Source organism: Podarcis vaucheri (genome assembly GCF_965113315.1).
Source record: "Podarcis vaucheri genome assembly, chromosome: 11".
NCBI classification, from domain to species: Eukaryota; Metazoa; Chordata; class Lepidosauria; order Squamata; family Lacertidae; genus Podarcis; species Podarcis vaucheri.
In genome coordinates this window covers 61968724-61993029 of record NC_138749.1, presented here as the reverse complement: position 1 = coordinate 61993029, position 24306 = coordinate 61968724, and the positions used below count along the sequence as shown (strand labels likewise).

General features: G+C 41.4%; 1 protein-coding gene across 1 annotated transcript; it reads left to right on the top strand.

Annotated features, from left to right (window-relative positions):
• The first annotated feature begins 231 nt into the window (after window positions 1-231).
• On the top strand, window positions 232-24189 carry CEP78 (centrosomal protein 78). Its single transcript, XM_082241569.1, has 15 exons — window positions 232-514; window positions 1000-1178; window positions 1263-1335; window positions 2831-2934; window positions 3787-3961; window positions 7468-7581; window positions 9097-9161; window positions 10594-10699; window positions 13001-13136; window positions 13950-13995; window positions 14283-14423; window positions 17614-17691; window positions 18122-18288; window positions 19965-20118; window positions 21923-24189. Exons 1-15 carry the CDS (start codon window positions 262-264, stop codon window positions 22418-22420), a joined length of 2289 nt encoding a protein of 762 aa, XP_082097695.1. The 5' UTR covers window positions 232-261; the 3' UTR covers window positions 22421-24189.
• The last annotated feature ends 117 nt before the right edge of the window (window positions 24190-24306 follow it).

Below are 24306 nucleotides of genomic sequence, written 5' to 3'. Positions count from 1 at the left end.
GTATGTCTTTTTATGTGTTTGTTTGTTTTTAAAAAATATTTGTAAAACCAATAAAAAAACTAAAAAAAAAAACAAAAAACAACAACACAGAAGTCCTGTGCCTTCTTCAAAGCATCACTTAAAGGAAAAGTCTTTGGACAGAGCCACAGTTCTGGTGAATTCAGGAAAGCATATGCCAAACATTGTAACTGTTGAAATAACATCACATTATCTTTTGTTTTCTCTTCTTAGTTTCAGTTGCCACCCAATACATGACTAAAAATGATTGACTCAGTCAAAGTAAGAAGACAGTGCAGCTTGGATTTTTACTCTCATTATGAGCACCTTTGTTCAGTTCAGGGCTGTGTCCCTCTACAATCTGTAAAAGCTAGAAGGCTTCTTGGTGTTCTTGATATAAATGCAGATCGCATCAAACCTCCTGATTGGGTACCTCTCTTGGATGCTATCAGGCACAACAAAACTTTGACTTCTATTGCCATAAGAAGCTTTCATCATCAGGGACACAGAGACTCAGGTAGTGACCAGTTAAATTGTTAACCATATGACCGCTCTTTCTCTTATAAAATTGTGTTCTTGTGCTAAATCCTACTGTGATCAGCTCTATTCAGCTGCAAGTTTCTCATCCCTGCAGTTACCTTTTTTTAAAAAAAAGAAAAATTGGGATTATAAGAATTGTCTATTTTGGGTTGTCGTTCCCCCTCTTTCTGTCCATTTTTTTTTTTCATTTAACGGTCCATTCCTCCCCCATTCATACTCCTTAGTATTTGTTTCTTCAGGTTCCAATAGAAGAGGGAGAGTTATGCACGTGACTTACATTATGTTTAAGTTGCCTTTGGCCATGGTGTCACTAATACAAAGGAATTTGCATCTGCTTATGTAGCTAAAATGGGATGGTAGGCAGAATCAATCAATCAATCAATCAATCAATCATGAATGGCCTATGTAAATGCTTAAGTGGTGTTTGCTCTGATGATTTTATTAGCTTTTTTTGTTTTCTAGGTGTTGAAAAGCAGGGAACATATATTGTAAGAAGGAGAATTCCAGCAATTCGATCCAAAGACTTTACTGCTCAACTATGTAAAGCTATTAAAAGTTGTCTGATGAGATCAAGTGCTCTAGTAAATTTGGAACTACAGGGACTGCTTTTGAGGGAAAAAGACTTAATATTACTGACAAAAGTAAGACTGCTCAATTGCAATAAATATTTTCATAGAAATACTTCTGTGCCCATTTTAAAATTACTAATATTCTTTATTTTGAAGGGGTTGGCTAACACATCATCTCTAGAGAGACTGTCTTTAGCAGACTCACCAATTGGTGATGGAGGTTTGGAAAGTAAGTTCTGAATTTTCTGAAGAAAACTAGACTTAATATGCGACACAGTGTCATTTGTAAAAATGCATCTTGTTTCACACATTCATAATACTGCTGTAGTTAGTACATTTTAATTTGAAATGTCCTGTTTAACCTTGTTTTATGTTCTTTGGTATGTTAAAAACATTTCCCACATTTGAAATAAAATAATGGCATTCTGATTACATCTTGGCTTTCTTCTGTCGGACGTTCATAGACGTTAATTTGATGGTAACTTGGAAATCCGTGGCTGCCTTGGTGGCCATGATCTATCTACAGTGGTGCCTCGCAAGACGAAAAGAATCCGTTCCGCGATTCTCTTCGTCTAGCGGTTTTTTCGTCTTGCGAAGCAAGCCCATTGACAGCCTAGTGGATTAGCGCTACAGCGGTCTAGCGGCTTTCCGTGATCAGCTGTTAAGCGGGTTTTTCAGCGGAACAGCTGATAGGCGGCTTAGGAAAAGGGGGGGAGCGAAAAAAACCCGCGGGGACGCGTAAGATTTTTTCGTCTTGCGAAGCAACCCCATAGGGAAATTCGTTTTGCGAAGCGCCTCCAAAACGGAAAACCCTTTCGTCTAGCGGGTTTTCCGTCTTGCGAGGCGTTCGTCTTGCGGGGCACCACTGTATTTTTCTGTATGACAACTTAGGTAGCTGCTTCAGATACATTGAGTTGTAAAGAGGAGCAACTGCACCTGAAATACAAAGAAGAGTATAGCCTTTCTCAGGCGTTCTTCCTTTGCATGAGAGAGAGTGCAGGGTAGCCCTTGCTGCCCCTCCCCACTGTTGTGACCCTGCTGCCCACTCCCAAACCCTTAGCCATTCACACATTGTGGGGGGAAGTCTGTACACACATAGGCTACCTCTCACCCCTTAGGCTTGAAAAGAAACCTTCCTATTGCCCTGAAAGTTTCTATTGAGGCTAACTGCATTGCTGTGGAAGGGGCAAGGATGTGAGGTTGTGGGCCAGGCAAGGAGGTCCCAACATGCCATAACTGTTCAAATTTGTATTCTCTGGAAATATACCACTGATACTAGGTAGTGTTGTTCAGCAGTGAGACTGACAAGAGCTTCAATCAGAGGAGTGAAAAACGACATACTGCATGAGGAACTGGTGACTTGTTGGCTTGTATTACATGACGTGCAAACACACACAAACACAACTTGGAACTACATTAACCAAAACACTTGAACAATAGTGTTTTTCCACAATTTACTATGTGATAGGATGTATGAATACACAAATGACACTGAAATTAAGGGAAGTACTTAGATTTTTTCTTTCTTTTACGAAAGCTTTGGGAAAGCAGACTGCTTAGTACAGCAGTTGCCACTCTAGAGTTGCCACCCTTGTTGCAAGCACATGGCAGCACAACATTGCTGATCAATGAAGTGAGAATGTACTGGTGATTAAAAGGAGCTTGAAGCTGTACGAGATAGCAACCTTCTATACTTAAGTAGTGACATCTCTCTTTATTTCTAGTGATTTGTCAGAGTGTGAAGAATTCAGCTTGCATCAAAACTATAGATTTTACAGGGTGCAGTTTGACATGGCGAGGAACCCAACACATGGCCAACATTTTAAAGGTAAAACCACTTTTGAAATTTGATGTAAATGTTGCTATTCCTGTCTGTAATTTATATGTGAACCAAATGCTAACTATACCTGCATATTAAGCAGACAGCCTTGGCACTATCTGCTGTCTCGTCTGCTAAGTCCATGTATCAACTCATCTATAAGATGACTTTTTAAAGTTTGAAATGTCCCGTTTAACCTAATTTTATGCTCTGTGGCATGTTAAAAACATTTTCCACATGTGAAAGGCTTTTGTTTTTTAATTGAAAAGTTGACTTCAAATTATGTCAGCTTTGAAAGGGATGTTTGTGGATGTGCATGATCCTTAGGATTTTTACTTGGAAGTAAATTCCACTCAGTTTTAAGGGATTTACAGTGTCATTCTAACCATTCTAGCTATGTCTAACGAAAAGTAAGTTGTATTGAATTCAGTGGGGCTTAGTGAGGTTTGGAGTGCAAGCCTTACTCTCCCTAGTTTAGGATATTTAGAATTGCACCCTGAGTCTTCTATAACACAAATCCATGATCTTTAAGCATATGTTTCTGTTTGTGATGAAAATTGCCTGTCCCTAAGGACTACTTCTGAAGCCCTAGTATACTAACTTCTAACATAGCATCCAGTTTTCCTGAAGTTCACAGTAAGACAAGCCATTCAGTTTTGACAGGCATGCAGCATTCTATTTGCCTTCACATAATAAAGAATGAGTTTGAAATGTAACTTATTCTCAAGTGTGTTTTAATATTACTTTAACTTTAGCTCTCATTATACCTTCAACAATATAATGGTCATTCAGTTTTTGTATTCTAGCTGGCATTTTCAGCAACTATTTGCATTTGCATTTTGGTGGTTTTGTCTTTGAAAGCACCAGGCACTGAAAAGGCACAGCGAAGCTTGGGCTGAGAGCCTGCGCTATAGGAGACCTGATTTGGACTGCATGGCTGGCTTAAGGCGCATTACTCTCAACTGCAACTCACTTATTGGTGACCGAGGTGCTGCTGTTTTAGCTGAATGCCTTGGAGAAGACCTATGGTTAAAAGGTATGTGCTAATTATAGATATAGTTGTAAATAGCATGCTTGTGTAGGATACAACACCTTTACATGGAGTAAATTGCTGCATATTTTACAAGGTCTGTTTCTTACTATGGGGAGAGGAATGTCAAGTTCCCTGCCGTTTTCTGTGAGCTAACTTGTAGCTCTGATATGGTCCTTTAAATAAGATTTAGAACCATTCATAAGTACAAACTATTTTAAAGAATTTCTGTTAAGCCAAATGTAGGCTCTGCATTAAATAATTTGGCCCAACATGATTGCTTTCTTCTGTCCCTTTCTTAGCTTTCTACCCCTCCCTCAACTTTATTTCCACGAGCTTTATCAGTTAGGGCAGGGGTCTGCAACCTTTAAGACAAAAAGAGCCACTTGGACCCGTTTCCGAAAAAACAACAACAACTGGGAGCCGCAAAAACATTGCAACATTTAAAACAAATATAACACTGCATATATTGTTTCTGGCCTTAATGCTATATATACAGGATCGTGCAGTCAGCTGTCAATCTCAAGAAAAAAGGACAAATTAATAGCTAATTAAAATATTTAATTTACAACCAGGTAACCAGGTTAATGGGACTTTTGCTCCTGAACCTCAGTGCTCAGTGTCTGCACATCAGGGCTGTAAGACGTCACCTTCATTTTCACACAGGCTTGCAAGCTGTCATCTGTGAGGCGTGATCGGTGTTTGTTTTTAATATAGTTCATGTTGGAGAAGACCTGCTCACATACATATGTGGAAGAGGCCACAAGGGCCATCGAGTCCAACCCCCTGCCAAGCAGGAAACACCATCAGAGCACTCCTGAGATATGGTTGTCAAGCCTCTGCTTAAAGACCTCCAAAGAAGGAGACTCCACCACACGCCTTGGCAGCAATTCACCAAACTTTCACCAAACTTTCCCCTGCTTAAGTTTAAAAAGGGGCCTCGCTTAAAAAGGGGCTTTAGGCAACTAACTCCACGTGGAATTCCACGCGACCGCGACTGCATAATCAATGCCACAAAATGCCAGAGAAAATTAACCAGGGCCCCAGTGAACCATAAATCATAATCAGTGCCTGATGTAAATAATAATTAATAATGAGGGCCCAATGTCAGCCTCGTCATTATAAAAATAATCCCTCTCTTCGCGTCGCCCAGCCTCCCAAGAAAAAAACCCCCACTTCAAACGGTCACAAAGCACAAATTCCACGCGACCGCAACTTGCTATGCCCAATAACCAATGCCCCCAAATGCCATAGAAAATTAATCAGGGCCCCAGTGTACCATAAATCATAATCAGTGCCTGATGTAAATAATATATAATAATGAGGCATTCGTCATTATAAAAATACCTTTTTTGACACTTTTTATTATTTCTTTGTTTGACCCCTCAGAATTACTCCTCCTCATAGAAATAAACATTAAATTAACAAGTTACCTTTTTTTGAGTGTGTGTTCTTCACTCCCCTTCAAAACAGTGACCAGTGTATATGCCCCCTTTCAATGCAGCCTGCTTACAAAGGCGGGACGACAAAGACCAGCAATAAGCTGTTGCATAACGTTCCCCAAAAACTTTCCCCTGCTTAAGTTTAAAAAGGGGCTTCAGGCAACTAACTCCCACGTGGAATTTCCTATAGTAAGATGGCGGCCGCCTCAGAAGACCACATGGGCAGATAAGATGGCTGCTGGGACGATCCGGTTACCCAGCAACAGCACAGCTGATTCCGAAGCTTTTGAAAGCAGCCGGCAAAGCAAGTGTTGGAGCTCCGAAGCCACTGCGCATGTGACCAAATAGCGAGGACTTACTTTGCTAGAGACAAGCCCCGACGCTACCACAAGCCTCCCTCTCTTCGCGCCGCCCAGCCTCCCAAGAAAAAAACCCCACCTCAAACAGTCACAAAGCACAAATCAGTAAACATAATAAACATTAAATTAACAAGTTACCTTTTTTTGAGTGTGTGTTCTTCACTCCCCTTCAAAACAGTGACCAGTTTTGAACAGTGGCTTCAGGCAACTAACTCCTCCGCCTCCTCCCCTCGCGCCCTCCCCTCGCCCCCGCCCCCGCCCCTCACCTCCTTCCCTCGCGCCCTCCCCTCACGCCCTCCCCTCGCCTCCTTCCCTCGCGCCCTCCTCTCGCGCCCTCGCCTCCTTCCCTCGCCCCCGCCCCTCGCCTCCTTCCCTCGCGCCCGCCCCTCGCCTCCTCGCCCCCGCCCCTCGCCTCCTTCCCTCGCGCCCTCCCCTCACGCCCTCCCCGCGCCTCCGCCCCTCGCCTCCTCGCCCCCGCCCCTCGCCTCCTTCCCTCGCGCCCTCCTCTCGCGCCCTCGCCTCCTTCCCTCGCCCCCGCCCCTCGCCTCCTCGCCCCCGCCCCTCGCCTCCTTCCCTCGCCCCCGCCCCTCGCCTCCTTCCCTTGCGCCCGCCCCTCGCCTCCTCGCCCCCGCCCCTCGCCTCCTTCCCTCGCCCCCGCCCCTCACGCCCTCCCCTCGCCTCCTCCCCGCGCCTCCGCCCCTCGCCTCCTCGCCCCCGCCCCTCGCCTCCTTCCCTCGCGCCCTCCTCTCGCGCCCTCGCCTCCTTCCCTCGCCCCCGCCCCTCGCCTCCTCGCCCCCGCCCCTCGCCTCCTCGCCCCCGCCCCTCACCTCCTTCCCTCGCGCCCTCCCCTCACGCCCTCCCCTCGCCTCCTCCCCTCGCCTCCGCCCCTCGCCTCCTCGCCCCCGCCCCTCGCCTCCTTCCCTCGCGCCCTCCTCTCGCGCCCTCGCCTCCTTCCCTCGCCCCCGCCCCTCGCCTCCTTCCCTCGCGCCCGCCCCTCGCCTCCTTCCCTCGCCCCCGCCCCTCGCCTCCTTCCCTCGCGCCCGCCCCTCGCCTCCTCGCCCCCGCCCCTCGCCTCCTTCACTCGCGCCCGCCCCTCGCGCCCTCGCGCCCGCCCCTCGCCTCCTCCCCTCGCGCCTCCGCCCCGGAGCCGCAGCAAAGGCTTTAAAGAGCCGCATGCGGCTCTGGAGCCGCAGGTTGCCGACCCCCGAGTTAGGGACTAGGTTTGGGGAGGGCCTTCAGCAGCATGAGGAATAAGGGCTGTTGCTCCACTATCAGGAACTCTTGCTCCTCAGAAGTAACACTGAATAATCTCAATTACTGTATTTTTCCATGTATAAGACGCCCCCTAATTTTTGACATTATTTTTAAGGGGGGAAACCTAGTCTTATACACGGAAAAATCTGGTAAGTAGGCATGACCAGGTGAATATTGCTATGTGTGGACAGTAATGCAAATAACAGTGTATGTACTTGATTATGTATGAGACCAGTTAACATGAAATTGACTGAGTGATGGGCAAATAATTTAGTGGGCAAAGTGTGTGTAAAATCACACAGAATTTGTTGAAATAACGTAATACTTCTTTTTCTTCCAGAATTTGGCAACTTCAGGTTGAAGTTAGAGCAGGGTCTGTCTAAACATTCTGCTGTGTCTCTGTGTTTAAATACTTCTAGATCATGCCAGTTAATAATATTCTTCTTTAATATTCTAGCACTTGATTTGCAGCAGTGCGGAATTACCAATGAGGGAGCTAGATCACTTCTGGATATATTTGAGACCAACAAAACAATTGTGGTTCTAGACATCAGGAAAAATCCATTAATAGGTATGTTTCTTCTGGTTGCACCATCCAGGAGTATAAAAATGTATATTAGAATTTCAAAAGTATAACGCACTTAAAAACAATGTGACATTAATGTCCTCCCCCCCCCTTGAGAATGAGGGTATTCAGGGCACTCTTTATAGAGAGAGCTGCTGCTTGTGGTGCAAAACCAGATTTACAAATGTGCAGGTATTGTAGGATTCTGTTTAGGATTCTGCCTTTTGACAGGTCATATTTTGAATTGGACAAATGCTAGAGAGCGCTCTCTGTTGCCTCCACCGATGACCCCTTCCCACAAAATCGAGCCATAAAGTACTCTTTAATACCTTCTCTCTCCCCAACATGAATACTGATAGGCAGGTGCTCATGTTCTTTCTTTATACATCTCTGTTGCTGGCTGCCATGTACTAGCAAAGGGAGTGACTAACTGAGGTGCATTGGGAGAAAATGGAAACCTTTTGGTTGTGTAGATGAAAGTGACTAAAGTACATTGATTGGTACCTGTGATGGGAACATACACACTCTAGGGCAGCAGTATCCAATGTGGTGACATCCAGATGTGCCATCAGCCCCACTTGTCATGGTCAGACAAGATAGGAATTGTAGTCTAACAGCATCTAGAAGTTACCACACTAGCTTCCCTGTTCTAGGGGCTGCACGTCAAAACTGCATCAGCCTAAAGCTCCCAGATCTAACCAGTCTTCAGTACAGTAAGCTTAAAAGGATTCAGGCATCTGCCTTCTAACACCAAGGGCCAATACTCATGATCACTGAGCTTGTAAGAGTGATTCAAACCTACTGTGTGGGTTGGTTATATATCCATGGTTCGCCAGCAGTAGATTCTGTCATGAATAAGGCCTTTGAGGGCAGAAACTAGAAAGTGCTGGAAGACTCTGGAAAGTTCATATTGTTTTGACTAACTCAGAGTCACGTGGAGCCAGGAGAGATAAATTCCTGGGCTCATCGAGCTGCCTTATCTCTTTGCTCTCTCTCTTTGCTCTCTTTTACTCTGCTTGTACATTGCATGGAACATAATTTTTGCCACAGTAAAGTTTTTCTTTTACTGTGGATCTTTGAGTTTCCGTGGTTCTTTTTTATTTACTGCAAGACACTACTGTTCGACAGATTCACCATACGAAAGCACATGCCTGTATCTCTTGTGATGTAAAGGAAAAAAATAGCCATTTAATGGTCTCCCCCTCTTTCCACTTAATAACCTTAGTGTCTTCATAACTTAATAACTCAAAACCTCGAAGCTCTGGTTAGACAATCATTGAGACAGTAAATTCCTGGTCCCTCTTTCTGCACTAGCATTTAGATAACTCTGGGGATATATTTAGGTCCTTTGACTTGGCTCTTTGATAGATATGGGGCTGAGCCATGGAGACTTTATATATAGGTAGTTCTTTTAGCCACTCTAGTAGTAGAAATGAGGGCAGAGGAGAGGCTGAATGGATTATAGTGGGTGCTGAAAAAATTAGCATATAATGAAAATGTTTTTGTTAATCTTTTTTGTAGATCATGCTTTAATGAAGACAATAATTGAAAAAGTTCTGATGAATGCAAATGGAAGTAACATGGAGGTATATTCTGTAACAGAGTTTGTTTGTAGTTACTAGTATAATGAAATAATCCACAAAATACCAAATAATTGTGCCAGTCATTTCTCTGCTCATTACATTTTGGACAGTGGAACTCTGGGGGGGGGGGGAAACACTTTTGAGTTATAAAAAGGCAGAGCATGTTTTTAAAATTTAGACTAGCTTTAGGTTGCTTCTTCAATGTGCTCAGAGCAGGTTTTTAGTTTGGTCAGACAGGGAGACACTTCCCTTTATCTCAAGCAAATAATTTTTCTCCTGTTCCTGAGAATTTCCTATTTGCATTGCCTCATGTTTTGCTTGAATTCACCAAGTTTGCAGACACTGCTTGAAGACTGGGACAATACTGATGACACCTGGTCCCAAAGCACTGAATGACCTCACTCAGTGGTTTCATAGATACATAGTAAATAATATATAAAACTCTGTAGAAATGCAAACACGAATTCCAATGAATATAAGTGACTGGAAGTGTTGAATTAGACAAAACAGAAGAACTACTGGAGAATCACCACCACCAGATGTTCTAAACTGTGTAAAGAATGGTGCAATCTACACAGTCAAAAACTGCTGAGAGGCCCAGTAAGATCAGTAGGGAGGTGATGTCTTTGTTGACCTTCTGGAAAGGGATCCCCATACCAGGGCTGCTGGTCTCTTGCTGATACTGGACTGAAAAGGGTTGAGAGGTGTATCATTCAACAATACCTTGAGGAATAATTCTTGCACAAATACCATAATCATTCCACCAAAGAGAAAGATTTGGTGCTGGTTGAAAACTGGCTAAACTTCTTTATTCAGTGTAGATTTTTTAAAGAATGATTGGACCACTGCCAATTTGAAATTCTGGCCTTTAAAGAAATATTACCAGTTTTGTTCAGAAATTTGCAAAGCTCTCCATGATAGATCTGTGCTAGCCAAGGCATGTCATGTTGCTATTTTAATGTGGTGGTTTTCAAAATCCCAAGCACCCTGTCAACATCCTTGAGAATGATCTTACCTCAATCCAAGCAACAGCAATGGGTGGCTGTAGACTACATATGAACTACAGCATCCAAGCCGGACTGAATTTGAGTTAGTTTATCAATGATGCATCAGGCAAAACCATCAGAGCAAGCAGTTTCTGGTGACTCAGTCTGGTGAACCTACTGAAAAAGCTCAGCTGCATGCAATTCTTTTGATGTTGTGGCAGAGAAGAAAGATTTCTTTGCAGTTGCCATCACTACCACCTCATAGGCCTGGGAATGGCGTGCTCAATGAGCCCAGGAAGTATGCAAATGATAGATTAATTTTTAAATACATTTAAAATTCTTATGTTTCTCCTTTATTCCCCAATATCTGGTATCAATTTAAGTAAGGATGTTCATATTGAAGTAGTTACTACTAAATCAAATTATACACTCTTTTTCTTCTCTTCCAGTATAAGTGGCTTCCATCTCCACCCTCAAAAGACCTTAAAAATAAACCTAAAAAAAGAACAGTTGTCTTAGGAAATGGCAGAAAAGGAAAAGCTACTATTCGTATTGGTAAGTATATTGCTTTGTGCAAGTTGATATAAAATAGAAATTAATTGATATGTCAATGAGTTGATACAGCTTGTATATATAGATGGTCATATTTGTTTAGAAGCAAGACTGTAAAAAAATGAAATAGTAAAACAAATGATAAGAAAGAAACTTAAGAAACTGCCTAATAAACTAAAAAAGATATTCCAACACATTTTTAGTTACTAGTGAACAAAAAATGCAGAACAGTCAGGATCTTGGAATAAGAGTGCTTCCAGGAATTTAAATTGGGGTGTATCTAGGTTACTAAACCATGGTTATCTCCTGGCTGAGCTAGTCATACATCAATTTATTCAATTGATTCCAGCCAGTTGGCAAGGCTGAAAATTATTTTGGCTTGAAGAATGAAAGCTTCAAAAGCAAACCAACAACCAGCAAACAAAATCATTGATTCCATTTTGCATTTTTCTAACTGGGACAGTTTTTGAAGTGCTTCTCATTTTCAAAGTAGAACTATTTAAAACACACTAGCCTAGCCATTCCAAGTGCTTCTGCCTCTTGCTGCCAAACCACCCAACATTTCTCTCTACCTTGAAGCTAGCCAGGGAAGGGGGACTGGAATCTTCCCCTTCTTTACATACAATCTTCTCAACCTCAGTGAAACTTCAAGAGACAATTCTCCACTGCTTCCAAGCTAAAGCTTAAGGCGGTAGCTCATTGTCACCATTAACAAAGGGTCATGGACCACTTGCTAAGGCAGGGGTAGTGAATGGAAATATGGATGGCTGCTAGTACACTTAACTAGGATAGATAGTATACAAAGTTCTGAGACATGCCCTATGTTTAGGATTAAATGTAGTCAGAAATTTCAGGCTTCAATTTGCTGTGTTCATACTTTACCAGTGTTCATGTCCTTAGGTATCTATCCATCCATGCACACAACCCACATCGCTTCCTTAATACAGCTTGCATACTGCCTTCCATTTTAAATCCATTCACAATCCAGGCTTGATTTGAAATATGTGGAGGGAAAATGAATCACCTGAAGCCCAACATTCTAATTTTAAGTGAGGTCTGTGCTGACCTCATGCAGTAAATTTAATGTCCTGAGCGATGTTTCATTAAACAAAAAGTTTTCTTTTAAGGCTTTTCTAGTAATTGGAGTTTGTTATATATGCTTCAAATATGAGCCTCCTAGTTGGCATGGAAAAACCTTAAACTTATAACAACTTCTGAGCAAGCCAGCCAAGGCATTTTGATGACTACTTAAATTGAAAGGTATTTAAAATGTATTATCTTGATTAATTTATGTATCTGGCTATTTTCCTACTTCTGCTTCAGTAATCTGGAGACACAGAGGTAAGCATGCGGGCTAATATCTATGAACTTTCTGGACACCAAGGCTGCAGTTCTGTGTAGTTACCTGGGAATGAACATGCATAGGATTGTGCTACAAGATTGCCATTTGCCATGGATGGTATCTCCACCAAGCGGGGCACTTTTCTTCCCCATGGAAGAAAATGGATATGATTGGACTGTGCAATGGAATATTAAGTACATTTACTCATGAGACTTGTTCAACATGGTGAGACTTAGCCTGAATCTAGCACCTGGCTATAAAAAGAAAAATTATGTTAAAACAATGTTTATACATAAAATCTGGAATTTCATCAACAGCATGCTCTAGTGACTGAAATATAAATTACAACAATATATATATATTAAGCCTTGAATCATTTCCATTTATATTGCTTTTCCTGCAATGATCTCAAGGCAGCACCCATGATTCTTCCTATATCTTACAACACTTAACAACAACCCTGTGAGATTGGTTATTCTGAGAGATGGTGGCCTTGGTGTGCTTGCTATATAGCTTGCTCTGTCATAACTTTTTAATTTTTCTTTTAATTTTTAAAATTGTACACTTTCACAGGTCTAATGAGGACTAATGTGCAACAATAGGGAATCACATAAGGATTCCCTGTTCTTGCACATTAGTCCTCATTAGCCCTGTGAAAGCAAGTTACTAGTAAGTCCTATAAAGTTTTATGAACCTATGTGGTGGTAGGAGAATTATTTGTTGACTTTTAATCAGCATTTTCTAACTGTGGAAAATGTAGTACTTTCCAACTGTGGAATATAACCTGGGATTTATGGAATAAAAACAATTTCTCAGTAAAATCTTAGATGATTGACGTTGGATTGACAGCAGAAACCCATTTCATCCACTTCTTGTCTCCTAAATTTTTAAAATTCTGTATTCCCCCCGCCCCGTGTTATCTGGATCAATCGTTCTTCTTTCTCTTGCTTGCTATGATACAGGGTTTGCATCAAAAAAGCCCTTAAGTCCTAGTAAGACAGTGCTGTGTGATCAAGACAGCTATGTTCCCAAGCCCTTGCCGCCAGGAGCACGTGGCTTCCTGCCTTGGCGTACTGCTGAACGTGCAAAACAGCACAGGTAATATTTATTGAAGGCAGTGAAAAAATGCCATATGCTTTGTGGATTAAGGTAATGTGGAAGAGGCTAGTATATTCTTAGGTAGCCCTGGCATATATATTTTCACTGAGTTCAAATTGTGCTATAGATATGTAAACGTACAGTGCTATAAATAGTTTTTAAAGAAATAAGTGACACCAGCATCTGTGTTGTACTTGGTAGCTCAACATCTGAATGCCCTGCAGCTTAACAACTTCTTTAGGGACCCCTACAAACACCATTCTCCTTTGAAAAGCTTGGCTTGTGTCTGGGATAGAAATAACTCTTGATATTGTAGTGACTACTTTGATGACACATGAATCCACCTTGTGGCTAGTTGCTGTACATGTATGCCATATAGGGCTTGTGCCCATGTAGAAAATGTAGGTGCAAATCAAGTAATGCTCCCAATATACCATGTTCTTGTGAAGACAGCTAGTATATTTGTATCAGTTCAAGAGAGATTGGAGAAAGAGGTGCATAGTTTTTGCTGTGGTGGTTGAACTCATCTAAATAGGAATGTCTGATTCTGCAAATAAACATGGAACGCAAGAGAATCAGGGAGAGAGATTCCACTGACCCCATTCACAGTCTACTATGAATTACTTACTGTCAGCAGCTTGCTGTTGTCCATTAACAGTATTTTGGGTGGAGGGAAAGTGAAGGCTTTGGTTGGGAATACTGATATGAGGACTTGATCTCAGGCTGAAATAAGCTTTGCTTAAATCTGTGAAGTCATGCTGCAAACATCAGACCCCCCCTCCCCACTTCTTAAAACATTTAATTTGTGTTTAGGGCTGCATCTAGGAAGAGTACTCAGGAAATTCCATTGCAAATCCAGGTAACAACATAATTTCTCCTCATTTCTGGGAAACAAACAAGGGAGTATTATCACTGGCTTTGGGAAGGACAGCTTATTTTTGACAATGTCTGATTGTGAAGACTCTTCCTTAGGGAAGTTTATGACTTAAATTCAGTAACAAGTACAGTGTGACCTGGACCTGTAGAAGAGGCAAAATAAAAGATACCTATCAGATGATCACTAATGTTATATAATCCTCTTGTAAAATGAGATCATTAACATAATTAAATCTAATTGTATACTGTGCCTACTGTATGTGCATGCAGGCTGGCATTCCAGTGAAAGTAACTGTGGAAAGTGTGTCTTCATCTGAAACGGAGACAGATGGTGCTGCAGAGGATGTTATATGTGAAACTGATGCCACAAAGTCACCAGAAATAAAGTTAAAACAGTACCATCAGTTACAGGTACAGTTTCTGTCTTTTAGATTTTATGAAAGACAAACGAAATTCAGTGATTAGCCTTTGTGTGTGGGACTAGGCACATAGAAATAGTCCGCAAATGACCCCATATAACTTAATTCTTCTAGAAGGCTGCTAGATGTACAGGTCTTTAATTTTTTTATAAATACAGAAATGAATTGCAAATATAGGCTGTGATCCAGATGAATGCAGGCAAGGAAACCATATGTGCAGTTGGTACCTCACTTTGCTTTGGGAGTTGTAGTAACAAAAGCAACTAGATAAGCAACTTTTTTGGGGGGGAAACTTGTCTTATTTACTAAGGGCAACAGTGGCAAAAAATTAATAGCACCTTGTTTGCCCATAATTAAGTTTTTTTGGGTTAGACAATATGTAATTTATAATATATTTCTATGAGATCCATGCCCCCACCCGTCTTACATTTGTTTACAGAAACTATATTTAACCCTCCTGCCAATACTAGTTAATCATACTATCTTTCTCTTGACAAAGGCCACCCTATAGAGCAGCCAAGGCAGTTTGTGTCTTCAAAGGAGACCTGAAACTGAAATGGATCTGCATATTTGTCCAAGAGTAACTAAGCACCCTTTTCATTACCTTGCCCCGGAAAGGAATATTAACCACTTGCCCATTGCAGTTAATGTAATACTTGTGCAAACTAGGAGCTGGTCAAATCATATCATCTTTTAAAGAAGCTGGAGTTGTGCCATCCTGTGATCTCCTAGACTCAGATGAACATCCCCTCCCTGCTACATTTATAATAAGCCAGAATTGATCAGGTACCTTGGTCTACATATTCAAGTAGCAATAACACTGTTCCAGGCACCTCCACAAATGATATGGCATTAATTGTGGCAACTAAGTCATGATAGATGCCATCTACGTGATCCTCAAATGTGTCACAGCATGCTACTGAGGGGTCTACTGTATCTCCTGAAAGCCAGATTTCAAAAGGCCCCACAGCACCCAGAAAAGCTCTACTGGACACTACAAGATGGATGCAGTGGTGGAGGAGAAGGACCCATTTCCTCACTTGCATCATGACAGAGGAGGCCTGATGGGTTTGATCAGACTCAGCATGTTTTTCTCCACCTTCACTGCAGCCATCTTTATTAACCTCAGCTCAGGTGTATAGCAAGGAGCCACACAGGCTCAGCTGAGTGGAAGAGGGTGCTTGGGAGTGATTTTGTCACCTACCTGAGAGTAGAACTTCAGCAGGAGTGCCAACCATACCAGCTGGAAAATCCCCCCCAGCCCTCAGTAATCAATTAGTCTTGGACTGTTTCACTCCACAGACAGGTAAAGTCACTGATAGCCTGAAGTTCAAGTGAAAAGTGACCTGATTGCAACAAGGGAATCAATATCAATTTCCTCACTTTTAGAACACTTATCTTTCTGCCCTGTTGAGCAAACCAAATCTCAAGTATTCCAGGTTTCTGTGTTGAACCAATGACATGCCCATGGTTGTCATGACAGCTGTGAAGTCCTGACCTGCCTCACAAGGCAGCCCTGGCATGAATGGTGAGATACACCAGAAGCCCTGGAAGTCTTCAACACTGTCTCTGGGAATAGCTCAATCAGCTCAGGTAGGGAGGCTGCTGAGCAGAAGGGAGTGCACCCCCAGTAGCACCCCCAAAATGCCCAAAATGAGTTACAAACACCTCAAATTGGTACGTATTCAGATCAGAGACGTAGAAAAGCAGTGGCTCCCTCAGCCAATATTGGTGCTGCACTAAACCACCAGATGGGGGCTTTCTATAACTGTGTGCTGCAGATTGAACCTGGGAACCTTTACATGCTTTCTACCACTTAACGTATTTTTCGCTCTATAGGACCGCACTTTTCACCCTCCAAAAATGAAGGGGAAATGTGTGTGCGTCCTATGGGGCGAATGCAGGCTTTCGCTGAAGCCTGGAGAACGAGAGGGGTCGGTGCGCACCGACCCCTCATGCTCTCCAGGCTTCAGGAAGCTCTGCGCAACACTTGGGAGACCGGCGCGACTTCCCGCCGGGCTCCCTAGGCTTGCGGATAGCAGGCTGTTCTGGGGGCTGGGGTCAGGGGAAGCTCGGGCTTCCCCCGCGCCTGGGGGAAAAATAATTCCCCCCCTTTATTTCCCCCCAAAAAACAACTAGGTGCGCCCTATGGGGCAAAAAATACGGTAACTATGGCCTCTCCTTCTGAGAGATTCTGTGTAGGACATGGTGTGTTTCATTCCTTGCTCTGCCTCTGACGCAAAGACTGCATCCTAGAATTCTGACAATGTTATCTAGTATAGTAGTCTAAGGGTAAAATATTCCCATAGATTCATTGGTGAGTACTGTGTGTGTTGGGGGAGAGAAGTTAGACCTTTAACTGCTTGTGTTTACAGCTGTTTGTTATAGTTTCTTTCCAAAGTGATGTGTTAGGAACCTTTTTCTCTTCCAACTGAAATGTTGTTTCAAACAAGAGCCACTGGAGCGAGCCAAAATTTCTTGAAGGATTTACTATAGGAAACTAGAAGATTGTAATTAAAAGTTAACTACAGTAGTTAAAAGCTTAATGATGCTTAGTTTAACTTTATTTACATCCATATACAGTGGTACCTCGCAAGACGAATGCCTCGCAAGACAAAAAACTCGCAAGATGAAAGGGTTTTTGGTTTTTTGAGTTGCTTCGCAAGACGATTTTCCCTATGGGCTTGCTTCGCAAGACGGAAACGTCTTGCAAGTTTGTTTCCTTTTTCTTAACACCATTAATACAGTTGCGACTTGACTTCAAGGAGCAAATCATAGAACGCGGTGTGGTAGCCTTTTTTGAGGTTTTTAAAGACTTTGGTGATTTTTGAAGCTTTTCCAAAACTTTCCCGACACCGTGCTTCGCAAGACAAAAAAAATCGCAAGACGACAAAACTCGCGGAACGAATTAATTTCGTCTTGCGAGGCACCACTGTAATAATTATTTTGATCAGAGTGAGGGTAATGCAACTGATCTGCTTGATCCATGTATCTAAACTTTACCTATGTATGGGATGTATACAGACACAGCAGTAACATATTTTAATATGGTTTTGTCTTTTGAGGTTAAAACCCCTGATTTTGAGAGCAGAGGTAACCCAGAAAATTCTAAAGCATAAATCCCAAAGAATCTAATTTTAAGCTATAGTACCCTTAAGAAACCATGATCTTCCTTCTGACAGATGGATTATGAAAAATGTCAATTAAGATTAAAAGAAGAACGAAGAGAGAGGGCAACTGCTGAAGAACGGATAATGGAGGTAGCACTCATTTTCTTTCTTAGCGCTTTTTTAAAAAGAGACACTAACTTGTCCTGCTTTAAATAGTGTTTTAGCCTTCTTCTCACATAAGTAGAAAATTGAATTTTCCAGGATTTTAGGTTTTAGAGGCTTTTCAAACTGAGTTCAATAGAGCATACACAATTTGTCAGCTTTAAAGCCATAAGGACATCAACACTCAGTGTGATATAATTTCTTTTCTGTTCAGGGCTTTTAAACTCTTATCTGATAATATAGCTTTTGTTTAAATGAGTGTATATAATATTGTTGGAGTGGTGGTTATGGGAAAATAACAGCAACCTATTCTGCACTAAGGGCCACATACGAAATATGGAAGCAGCAGGTGTGTTTCCCCAAGTTGCCAGGTATTTAATTTAGTATTAATTAAATTATGTTTCATGATTTCTTCTAGCTGGAACTAGAAAACACCCGCTTACGGAATCTAAACTGCTCTTTGTCAGAGGTCCTCCATGCACAGTCAGTAGCCAGCACAATTCTTGAAGATGAAGGAGTTTTGGGCAGCATTGAGAGTTCTTTCCAAAAGTTTCATGCTTTTTTAGATCTTCTAAAAGACGCAGGGTAAGAGTGTGTTTTTTTTGAGTTACCCTTGGAATTATCCATTCTAATAGTTTGTTATAGTTCAAAACCATCAATGGTTCATCTTCTGAGATCCTCACTGCTCAAAAGTTTGCCTAATCCTGGGGTCGCCAACCCAGTATCAGCAGGCACCATGGCACTTGTGAAGGCCTTTCTTTCTGTTCTTCAGGTCACCTGGCCTATATTAACTTTACTGAAGATGAGGCCCATGACCCTCCATATAGAACACTTCCTAGAGTTGGAAGGCCCCACCCCCTTCTACTCGAATTGGTTACAAGGGGGGGGCATTCTCTTGGAGGGAATCCTGAACATGCTATGGGGAAAGCTGGAATATTACTGGCTTATGCATTGTGAGATAAAGGTGGCATGGAGAGGAAAAGTAGGGTGGTGGCCATTACTTTGAATGCCCAGAAGGCCATTTCATTTCAGCATGGAGTGAGGAGGGAAGAGCTACAAAGATGGTTTCTCCAGATGCTTCCTAGCTTGCATGTGGACCTGTGAATTGTGAAGGCAGCAACAGGGTTTTCCGTGTCCTGCAGGGCATTTTCTTTCAGTGTGGCAAAGAGAAGCAATGAGGATGATGTCCCTAATTGCTTCATGGTCAGTCTGACCATCCCCCTAGTGGGCCTTTACAAGGCATTTGGGTACAGAGGGGGAGATCTGTGTGGTCAGTGTGTATGTGTAAAGAGAGTCTCTCCCCCACCCTTTTAAAGAGCTTGGTGTGTGGAAGAATAAAGGAGCATGAAAGGTCAGGTGCTAAGTCTTTTGCAAACTACACTGTTATGAACAGAAAACCATTCAACCTCTTCTCTTTGCTTAAATGCCCAAGAAAGGATGTCCCCTCTTCCTTTAACTTTTCAGTGCTGAAGAAAGGGCAGAGGAACTGACTTCATTTAGCTGCCTTTCTTTGCTATGCACATGTACAGCTTCTTCTCTTCCTCCTGACTTTATTTTCCTCCCCTCCCCATTTCTTTTTAATGGAACTACTGCTAGTGTGGCATACCACAAAATTATGTGTAAATTCATTGCTGTCCTCCCCACTCCCACCAGACCGCGGGAAGTCAACTACATTATGCTGGTCCCGATTCTACAGATCACACAATACTGATTTTCTCTGCATGCATGTGTGCGTGTGTACACACCCACAGATGCTCCAACAAAGAGCATTCCCCTGTACTAGGAAAAAAAATATGACGTTGCCACTCCACACATGCTCTCTCTCACACATTGCTTCCCCTCTCCCTGATTGAGCCTGCCCTCCCTGGCAGTCAGCCAGCTAGTTGATGCTGCACGTGGTGAAAAGGAGCAACCTGTAAGCTAGCAACAACAACAGCTCTTGGACTGTGTGTGGAGTGGCCACATCGTATATTTTTCCTAGTACGGGGGAATGCCACCCAACAGCAGCCATTTTGTGTGCCACCCATGACACTCTCTCCAAATTCCCATTGCCCCAAACTCCTGACCTACTCATTCTTGGAGAGCAAAAGTGTATAAAAATGATCTAAAAATAGTTTCTTCTCTATACTTACGCTGTGAGCAGCTGTATTAGTGTATGATTTTCCTAACAATTATAATTTATTTTAGATTTTTGTAAACTGCTTAAATGTTTTCTTACAATCAAATGATATATAAATTTTAATATGTATTTTATCATGCAGACTTGGACAGCTTGCAGCAATGGCTGGTATAGATCAATCAGATTTTGGCTTATTTGCCCATCCTCAAATGACTTCTACTGTAGTTAAACCAGCAGTAACAGAAAGGGAGAAGTCATTTGAAGAAGAAAGACAAGAACACATGGAGAATTTCAAAGTAAGTATGGTGACAAGTGAAGAATACTGCCTGCTCAAAATTCATCTGGTGTGTTGTTGTTCAAATCCTCCTCCTTTTGCTTTACCTACAATTTTGTTTTCATGACTTCTCTCTTCTTATGCTCTTGTGTGTCTTCACTTCCAAGAAACTGTGGTTCAAGCACTGTTTTACTCTCCATTCAGATTCTTGGAATAGCTGCCTTTTTATTGGAGATACCCAAATGAAACCCTTGGTTGTAAGGTTTACAAATTGAAGTCCAAGGGTTTTAGACAGCATTTTTAGAAAAGAAACCACCTCCCTGTGCAAATGAAATATAAGCTGTTACCAAATTCAGTTAAGAGTGCAATTTATGGTTCCTTAGAAGTGTCCCAGAAGCCATAAGATACTTCAGAGTTCTTAATTGGTGGAGAGTAAGTCTGCCCCTACAGGCCTCTTGGTTGTGGCTGCAGGCAGCTCTGTAGGGCTGACCTCTCCAGCACTGCTGCTCCAACATTTGTATGGAGAAAAAAATTGTATGGAGAAAAACGGGGAGTGAAAGGCGGGCTATCAAGTCCAAACTCCTCCTCCTCTTCTTTATGCATGGAGCAGACTGAGTGAGGCTTTGGATTGCTCTGTTAATGGTGAAAGTTCAAGTTTCCTAGGATTGTGCCTAAAAAGCCAAGTGAACTAACTATTAAGACATCAGAGTGTTTCTTAATGATACTTGATGATTGGTATGTGGAGAGATTTTTATAGCTGAGGGAGTAGCCAGGGAGATTCTCTATATTGATTTCTTTACCCTGGCCTTTGATAAGTATTTTGAGGACCCACTCAATTCTTGCGTCTGTAATTTGTTTTAAGCTGTTCTTAATATTGAATATTGAATTGCTGTGCCTTGGTTCCTATGGTGAAAAGTGGGTATGAAATAATAATATTAATACATGTCCTCATCATCCTGGCAATACCTGGATTATGGTGGTAAGAAATCAGTCTCAGTCAGTCTTAAATTATTTGGCCAGACATACCAAACAGTCAAGTATCATTCTTTTATGCATAATGCTCAAGTTTTTTGTTTTTAAAAAAATACTTTCTATTAAAGGTTTTCTTGGTTTACATGCATTGTCTTTTTCGGATTGTGATGTCTTTTCTACAAATCAATTACGTTTGATATGAGACATTAGTGTTGTATACAGTATAAGGTTGGGGAAGAAGGGGGGAGAGGGGTGATGGGGCGGTGAATCTTTTGTTCTTTTATATAGTGTGCATGTGGGTTTTTTGTCAGCATTTAACTGGGTAGGTTCGCTGTCTATTTGCTTATTACATTTCCTTGGTGTTGAGAGGGATTGCGGGGCAAAACGTGGCTGGTTGTCTGTAGTTGGCTGCAGTGAGGTTTGTTTGCATTTGTGAGGGGGGAGGGATTGTTTGGTCAAGTAAGCCATATTGATTTGTATGCTGTTGGTGGATTCTTCTCGTTGCCTTGTTGCATACTGCTCAAATGTTGAACATTATGGAGCAATCATCTTTGTGACTGATGGCAGCATATGCTGTCAAAATGCTTACAGATGGGAATAGACCATAAAAAGACGTATTAGAATGAATTGCTAATAATGAGTTTGGTGAGACTTGCTTATTTCACACTTTCCAGCTATCTCCCTTTTTCCCAGTGCAGAGAAAGTGGTAGCCAACTCTGAGCACATTGATGTTTTATACTGGGGTGGGAGAGAAGCAATTCTCCCTCTGACTGTAAAGATAGCAGTCTAGTTAGAAAATTGCTGCAGAAATTCAGTTGATGTTCATTTTAATTTTCTTTTCTTTTCCTCCCTAGAATGCTGGTTCAGCTGTTATTCCTGATCCCATCTCCTTCCAGACTGATTTAGCTCCATTTCAAATTGCAAATAATGTCCTAGCTGCTACAACAGAAGGACAAGAACTTCAGGGCATTGGGCAGCCCAAGAAAAGTTTATGGCAAGACTTTGAAGGTAAAGTTGAAAGTTGGAGAATGGAAGAAAATGCATCAAAAACCAGCCAGGCAGCATCTTCTGAGAAGAGCAGCCAACCTGTGGAACTGGAAGCAAGAGGGTCCTCTCTAAGGCAACGAGTTGCTAGTTGGCATTCAGTCTCTGATCCCAGTGTAAATGTGTATAGTAGCAAATTCAGCAATCTTTCTAGTGAAAATGGTAAAGTTTCCTCAAAAAGACTTCCCTATATTGCAAGCTTTGCTGCTGGAGATCAAAGTGTACATCAAACAGATCTTTCTAGAAATGACACAGTAGGTTCTGATTCTGAAATACAAGAAAGCATCCATTCTATGGGAGGTATTTAAAAAACCAAAACATTCCTATTGGGTAGTTCACTTCATGGGTCTTGAGAGATAAATGCATGCTTCAAAAACTTTATGCAGCACTTTGTGCGTCTATGTCATGCCTAACTTCTTGCAGTGTGAATCTTAGCAAGAATACTTGCTGGCAGTATCCAAAAGGATTGTGTGTTTTACTTTTTATATTGTTTTATAAAGGATCCCATGTGATTCCGATAATTCTTGTGCATAATTCTAACATGAGTCAGGTTTTAAATAACAAAATGCTATGTGAATAAAATGATATTTTTTTTTAGTTTTTCTAAAAAATATTTTGTTAACAAGTTTTAATGTCTGATTTTGTATAGACTATTCACATACAGAATACCAATATTAGGAATCAAATACAAAAATTTAAGTGGCTGTGGCTTTTTTTAGTATTTCCCTCTCCCTTTTTTACACAAGTATAAGTTGTCTTTAAAGGAGCTTTATTGATTAAAAAAAAGTATTTCAAAGGTTTTTGCTTTTCATTTTAACTAACTGTGGATATTATAAAATATAAAAAGATATTTGATGACTGAATCTTGTTCAAACTGCATCCAAACTGATTTAGGGGGTATGCAGGGGAAGAGAGGGAGGAACATTCCATTGCACAAGCAGAAATCCTTGTACTGATGGAATGAAAGACCTAGTGCTGTGCTGGATAAAAGCCTGTATGATATGCATCTGTGAACCAGGCCTATGTTATAGCAATAGGCATGAAAGGTATACCAGATTTCAGCCTACAGTGAACAGTTTGCTCTCATACCAGTTTAAAACTAATTTTATTTTAATTATTAAACCTGAATTGACTATAAACAAAGCTAATTGTTTTCCGTGGAACAACTACTTTTACTAAGCCAAAACAGCAGTAGACTTTCATCATTCTTAAAACTAGATTTACGGTACATGGTACTGTTAACTCCTAGCAAACAAAGCAGTTTGATTAACACTTAGTTTTGAGTGTTAATATTTTATTACAAAAATTGTTTCAACTTGTTTTATGAAGCATAGAAATTAAAATGTCTTTTTGCTGTAGTTGCTTTGTGGCTTTTAAAAGAACCCCATGCATGGTGGTTAATGTTCTACTTTTGAGTGCTTTTGTGTTTGACATGGCAAAAGCTTTACATCAATACTCTGACCTCTATTTGTTCCATAGCTTATCAGTGTCCATAATTTCAATTTGTCATTTTACAACTTCTGTTCACTTTTGATGATATAAGTATTAGGTTAGCTGGTTGGACAATTTCACAGTTGTTTACAGTTCTACGGCAAGCTACTGAAGGCATTGGTTTCTTGGTCTCATGCAGTAATATCATGAACTTGTTGGCAGATTCCTGCTTAAACTTATGAGAGTATTTGCCCTTTCATATGACGTCAGTTTGTCCATTTCATAATCTATGGAATGTGCTGTGTGCACAATTCACATCTACTCAACATCAGTTGCTTCACCTCCACACCACATTGCTTTTAGGGTGGGGGGGTAGGATTTCACCATTTGTCTTTTTGATAAATTGAACCTTAACCTGAATTAATAAAGGAGTTTCTTTCCAGTTTCCCAATATTACACTGAAAAAGTAAATTGCATCCCTATTTCCTACCCTTTTTCTAGTGCAATCAATGCTTGATAAATTGGTCGGCTAACATAGGGTGAACCTAGGAAGCCAACATATTCTGTGTTGGGACATTACTCCATTTTTCTCTCCAGCTCTTTCACATCCCTACTGGAACGTAGAATTGAATATGGGACCTTTGGAATTCAATGTTTGTGCTCTGTTCCCGACCTTACTACAAAATTGAAGGCTAATAATAATAATAATAATAATAATAATAATAATAATAATTTATTATTTGTACCCCGCCCATCTGGCTGG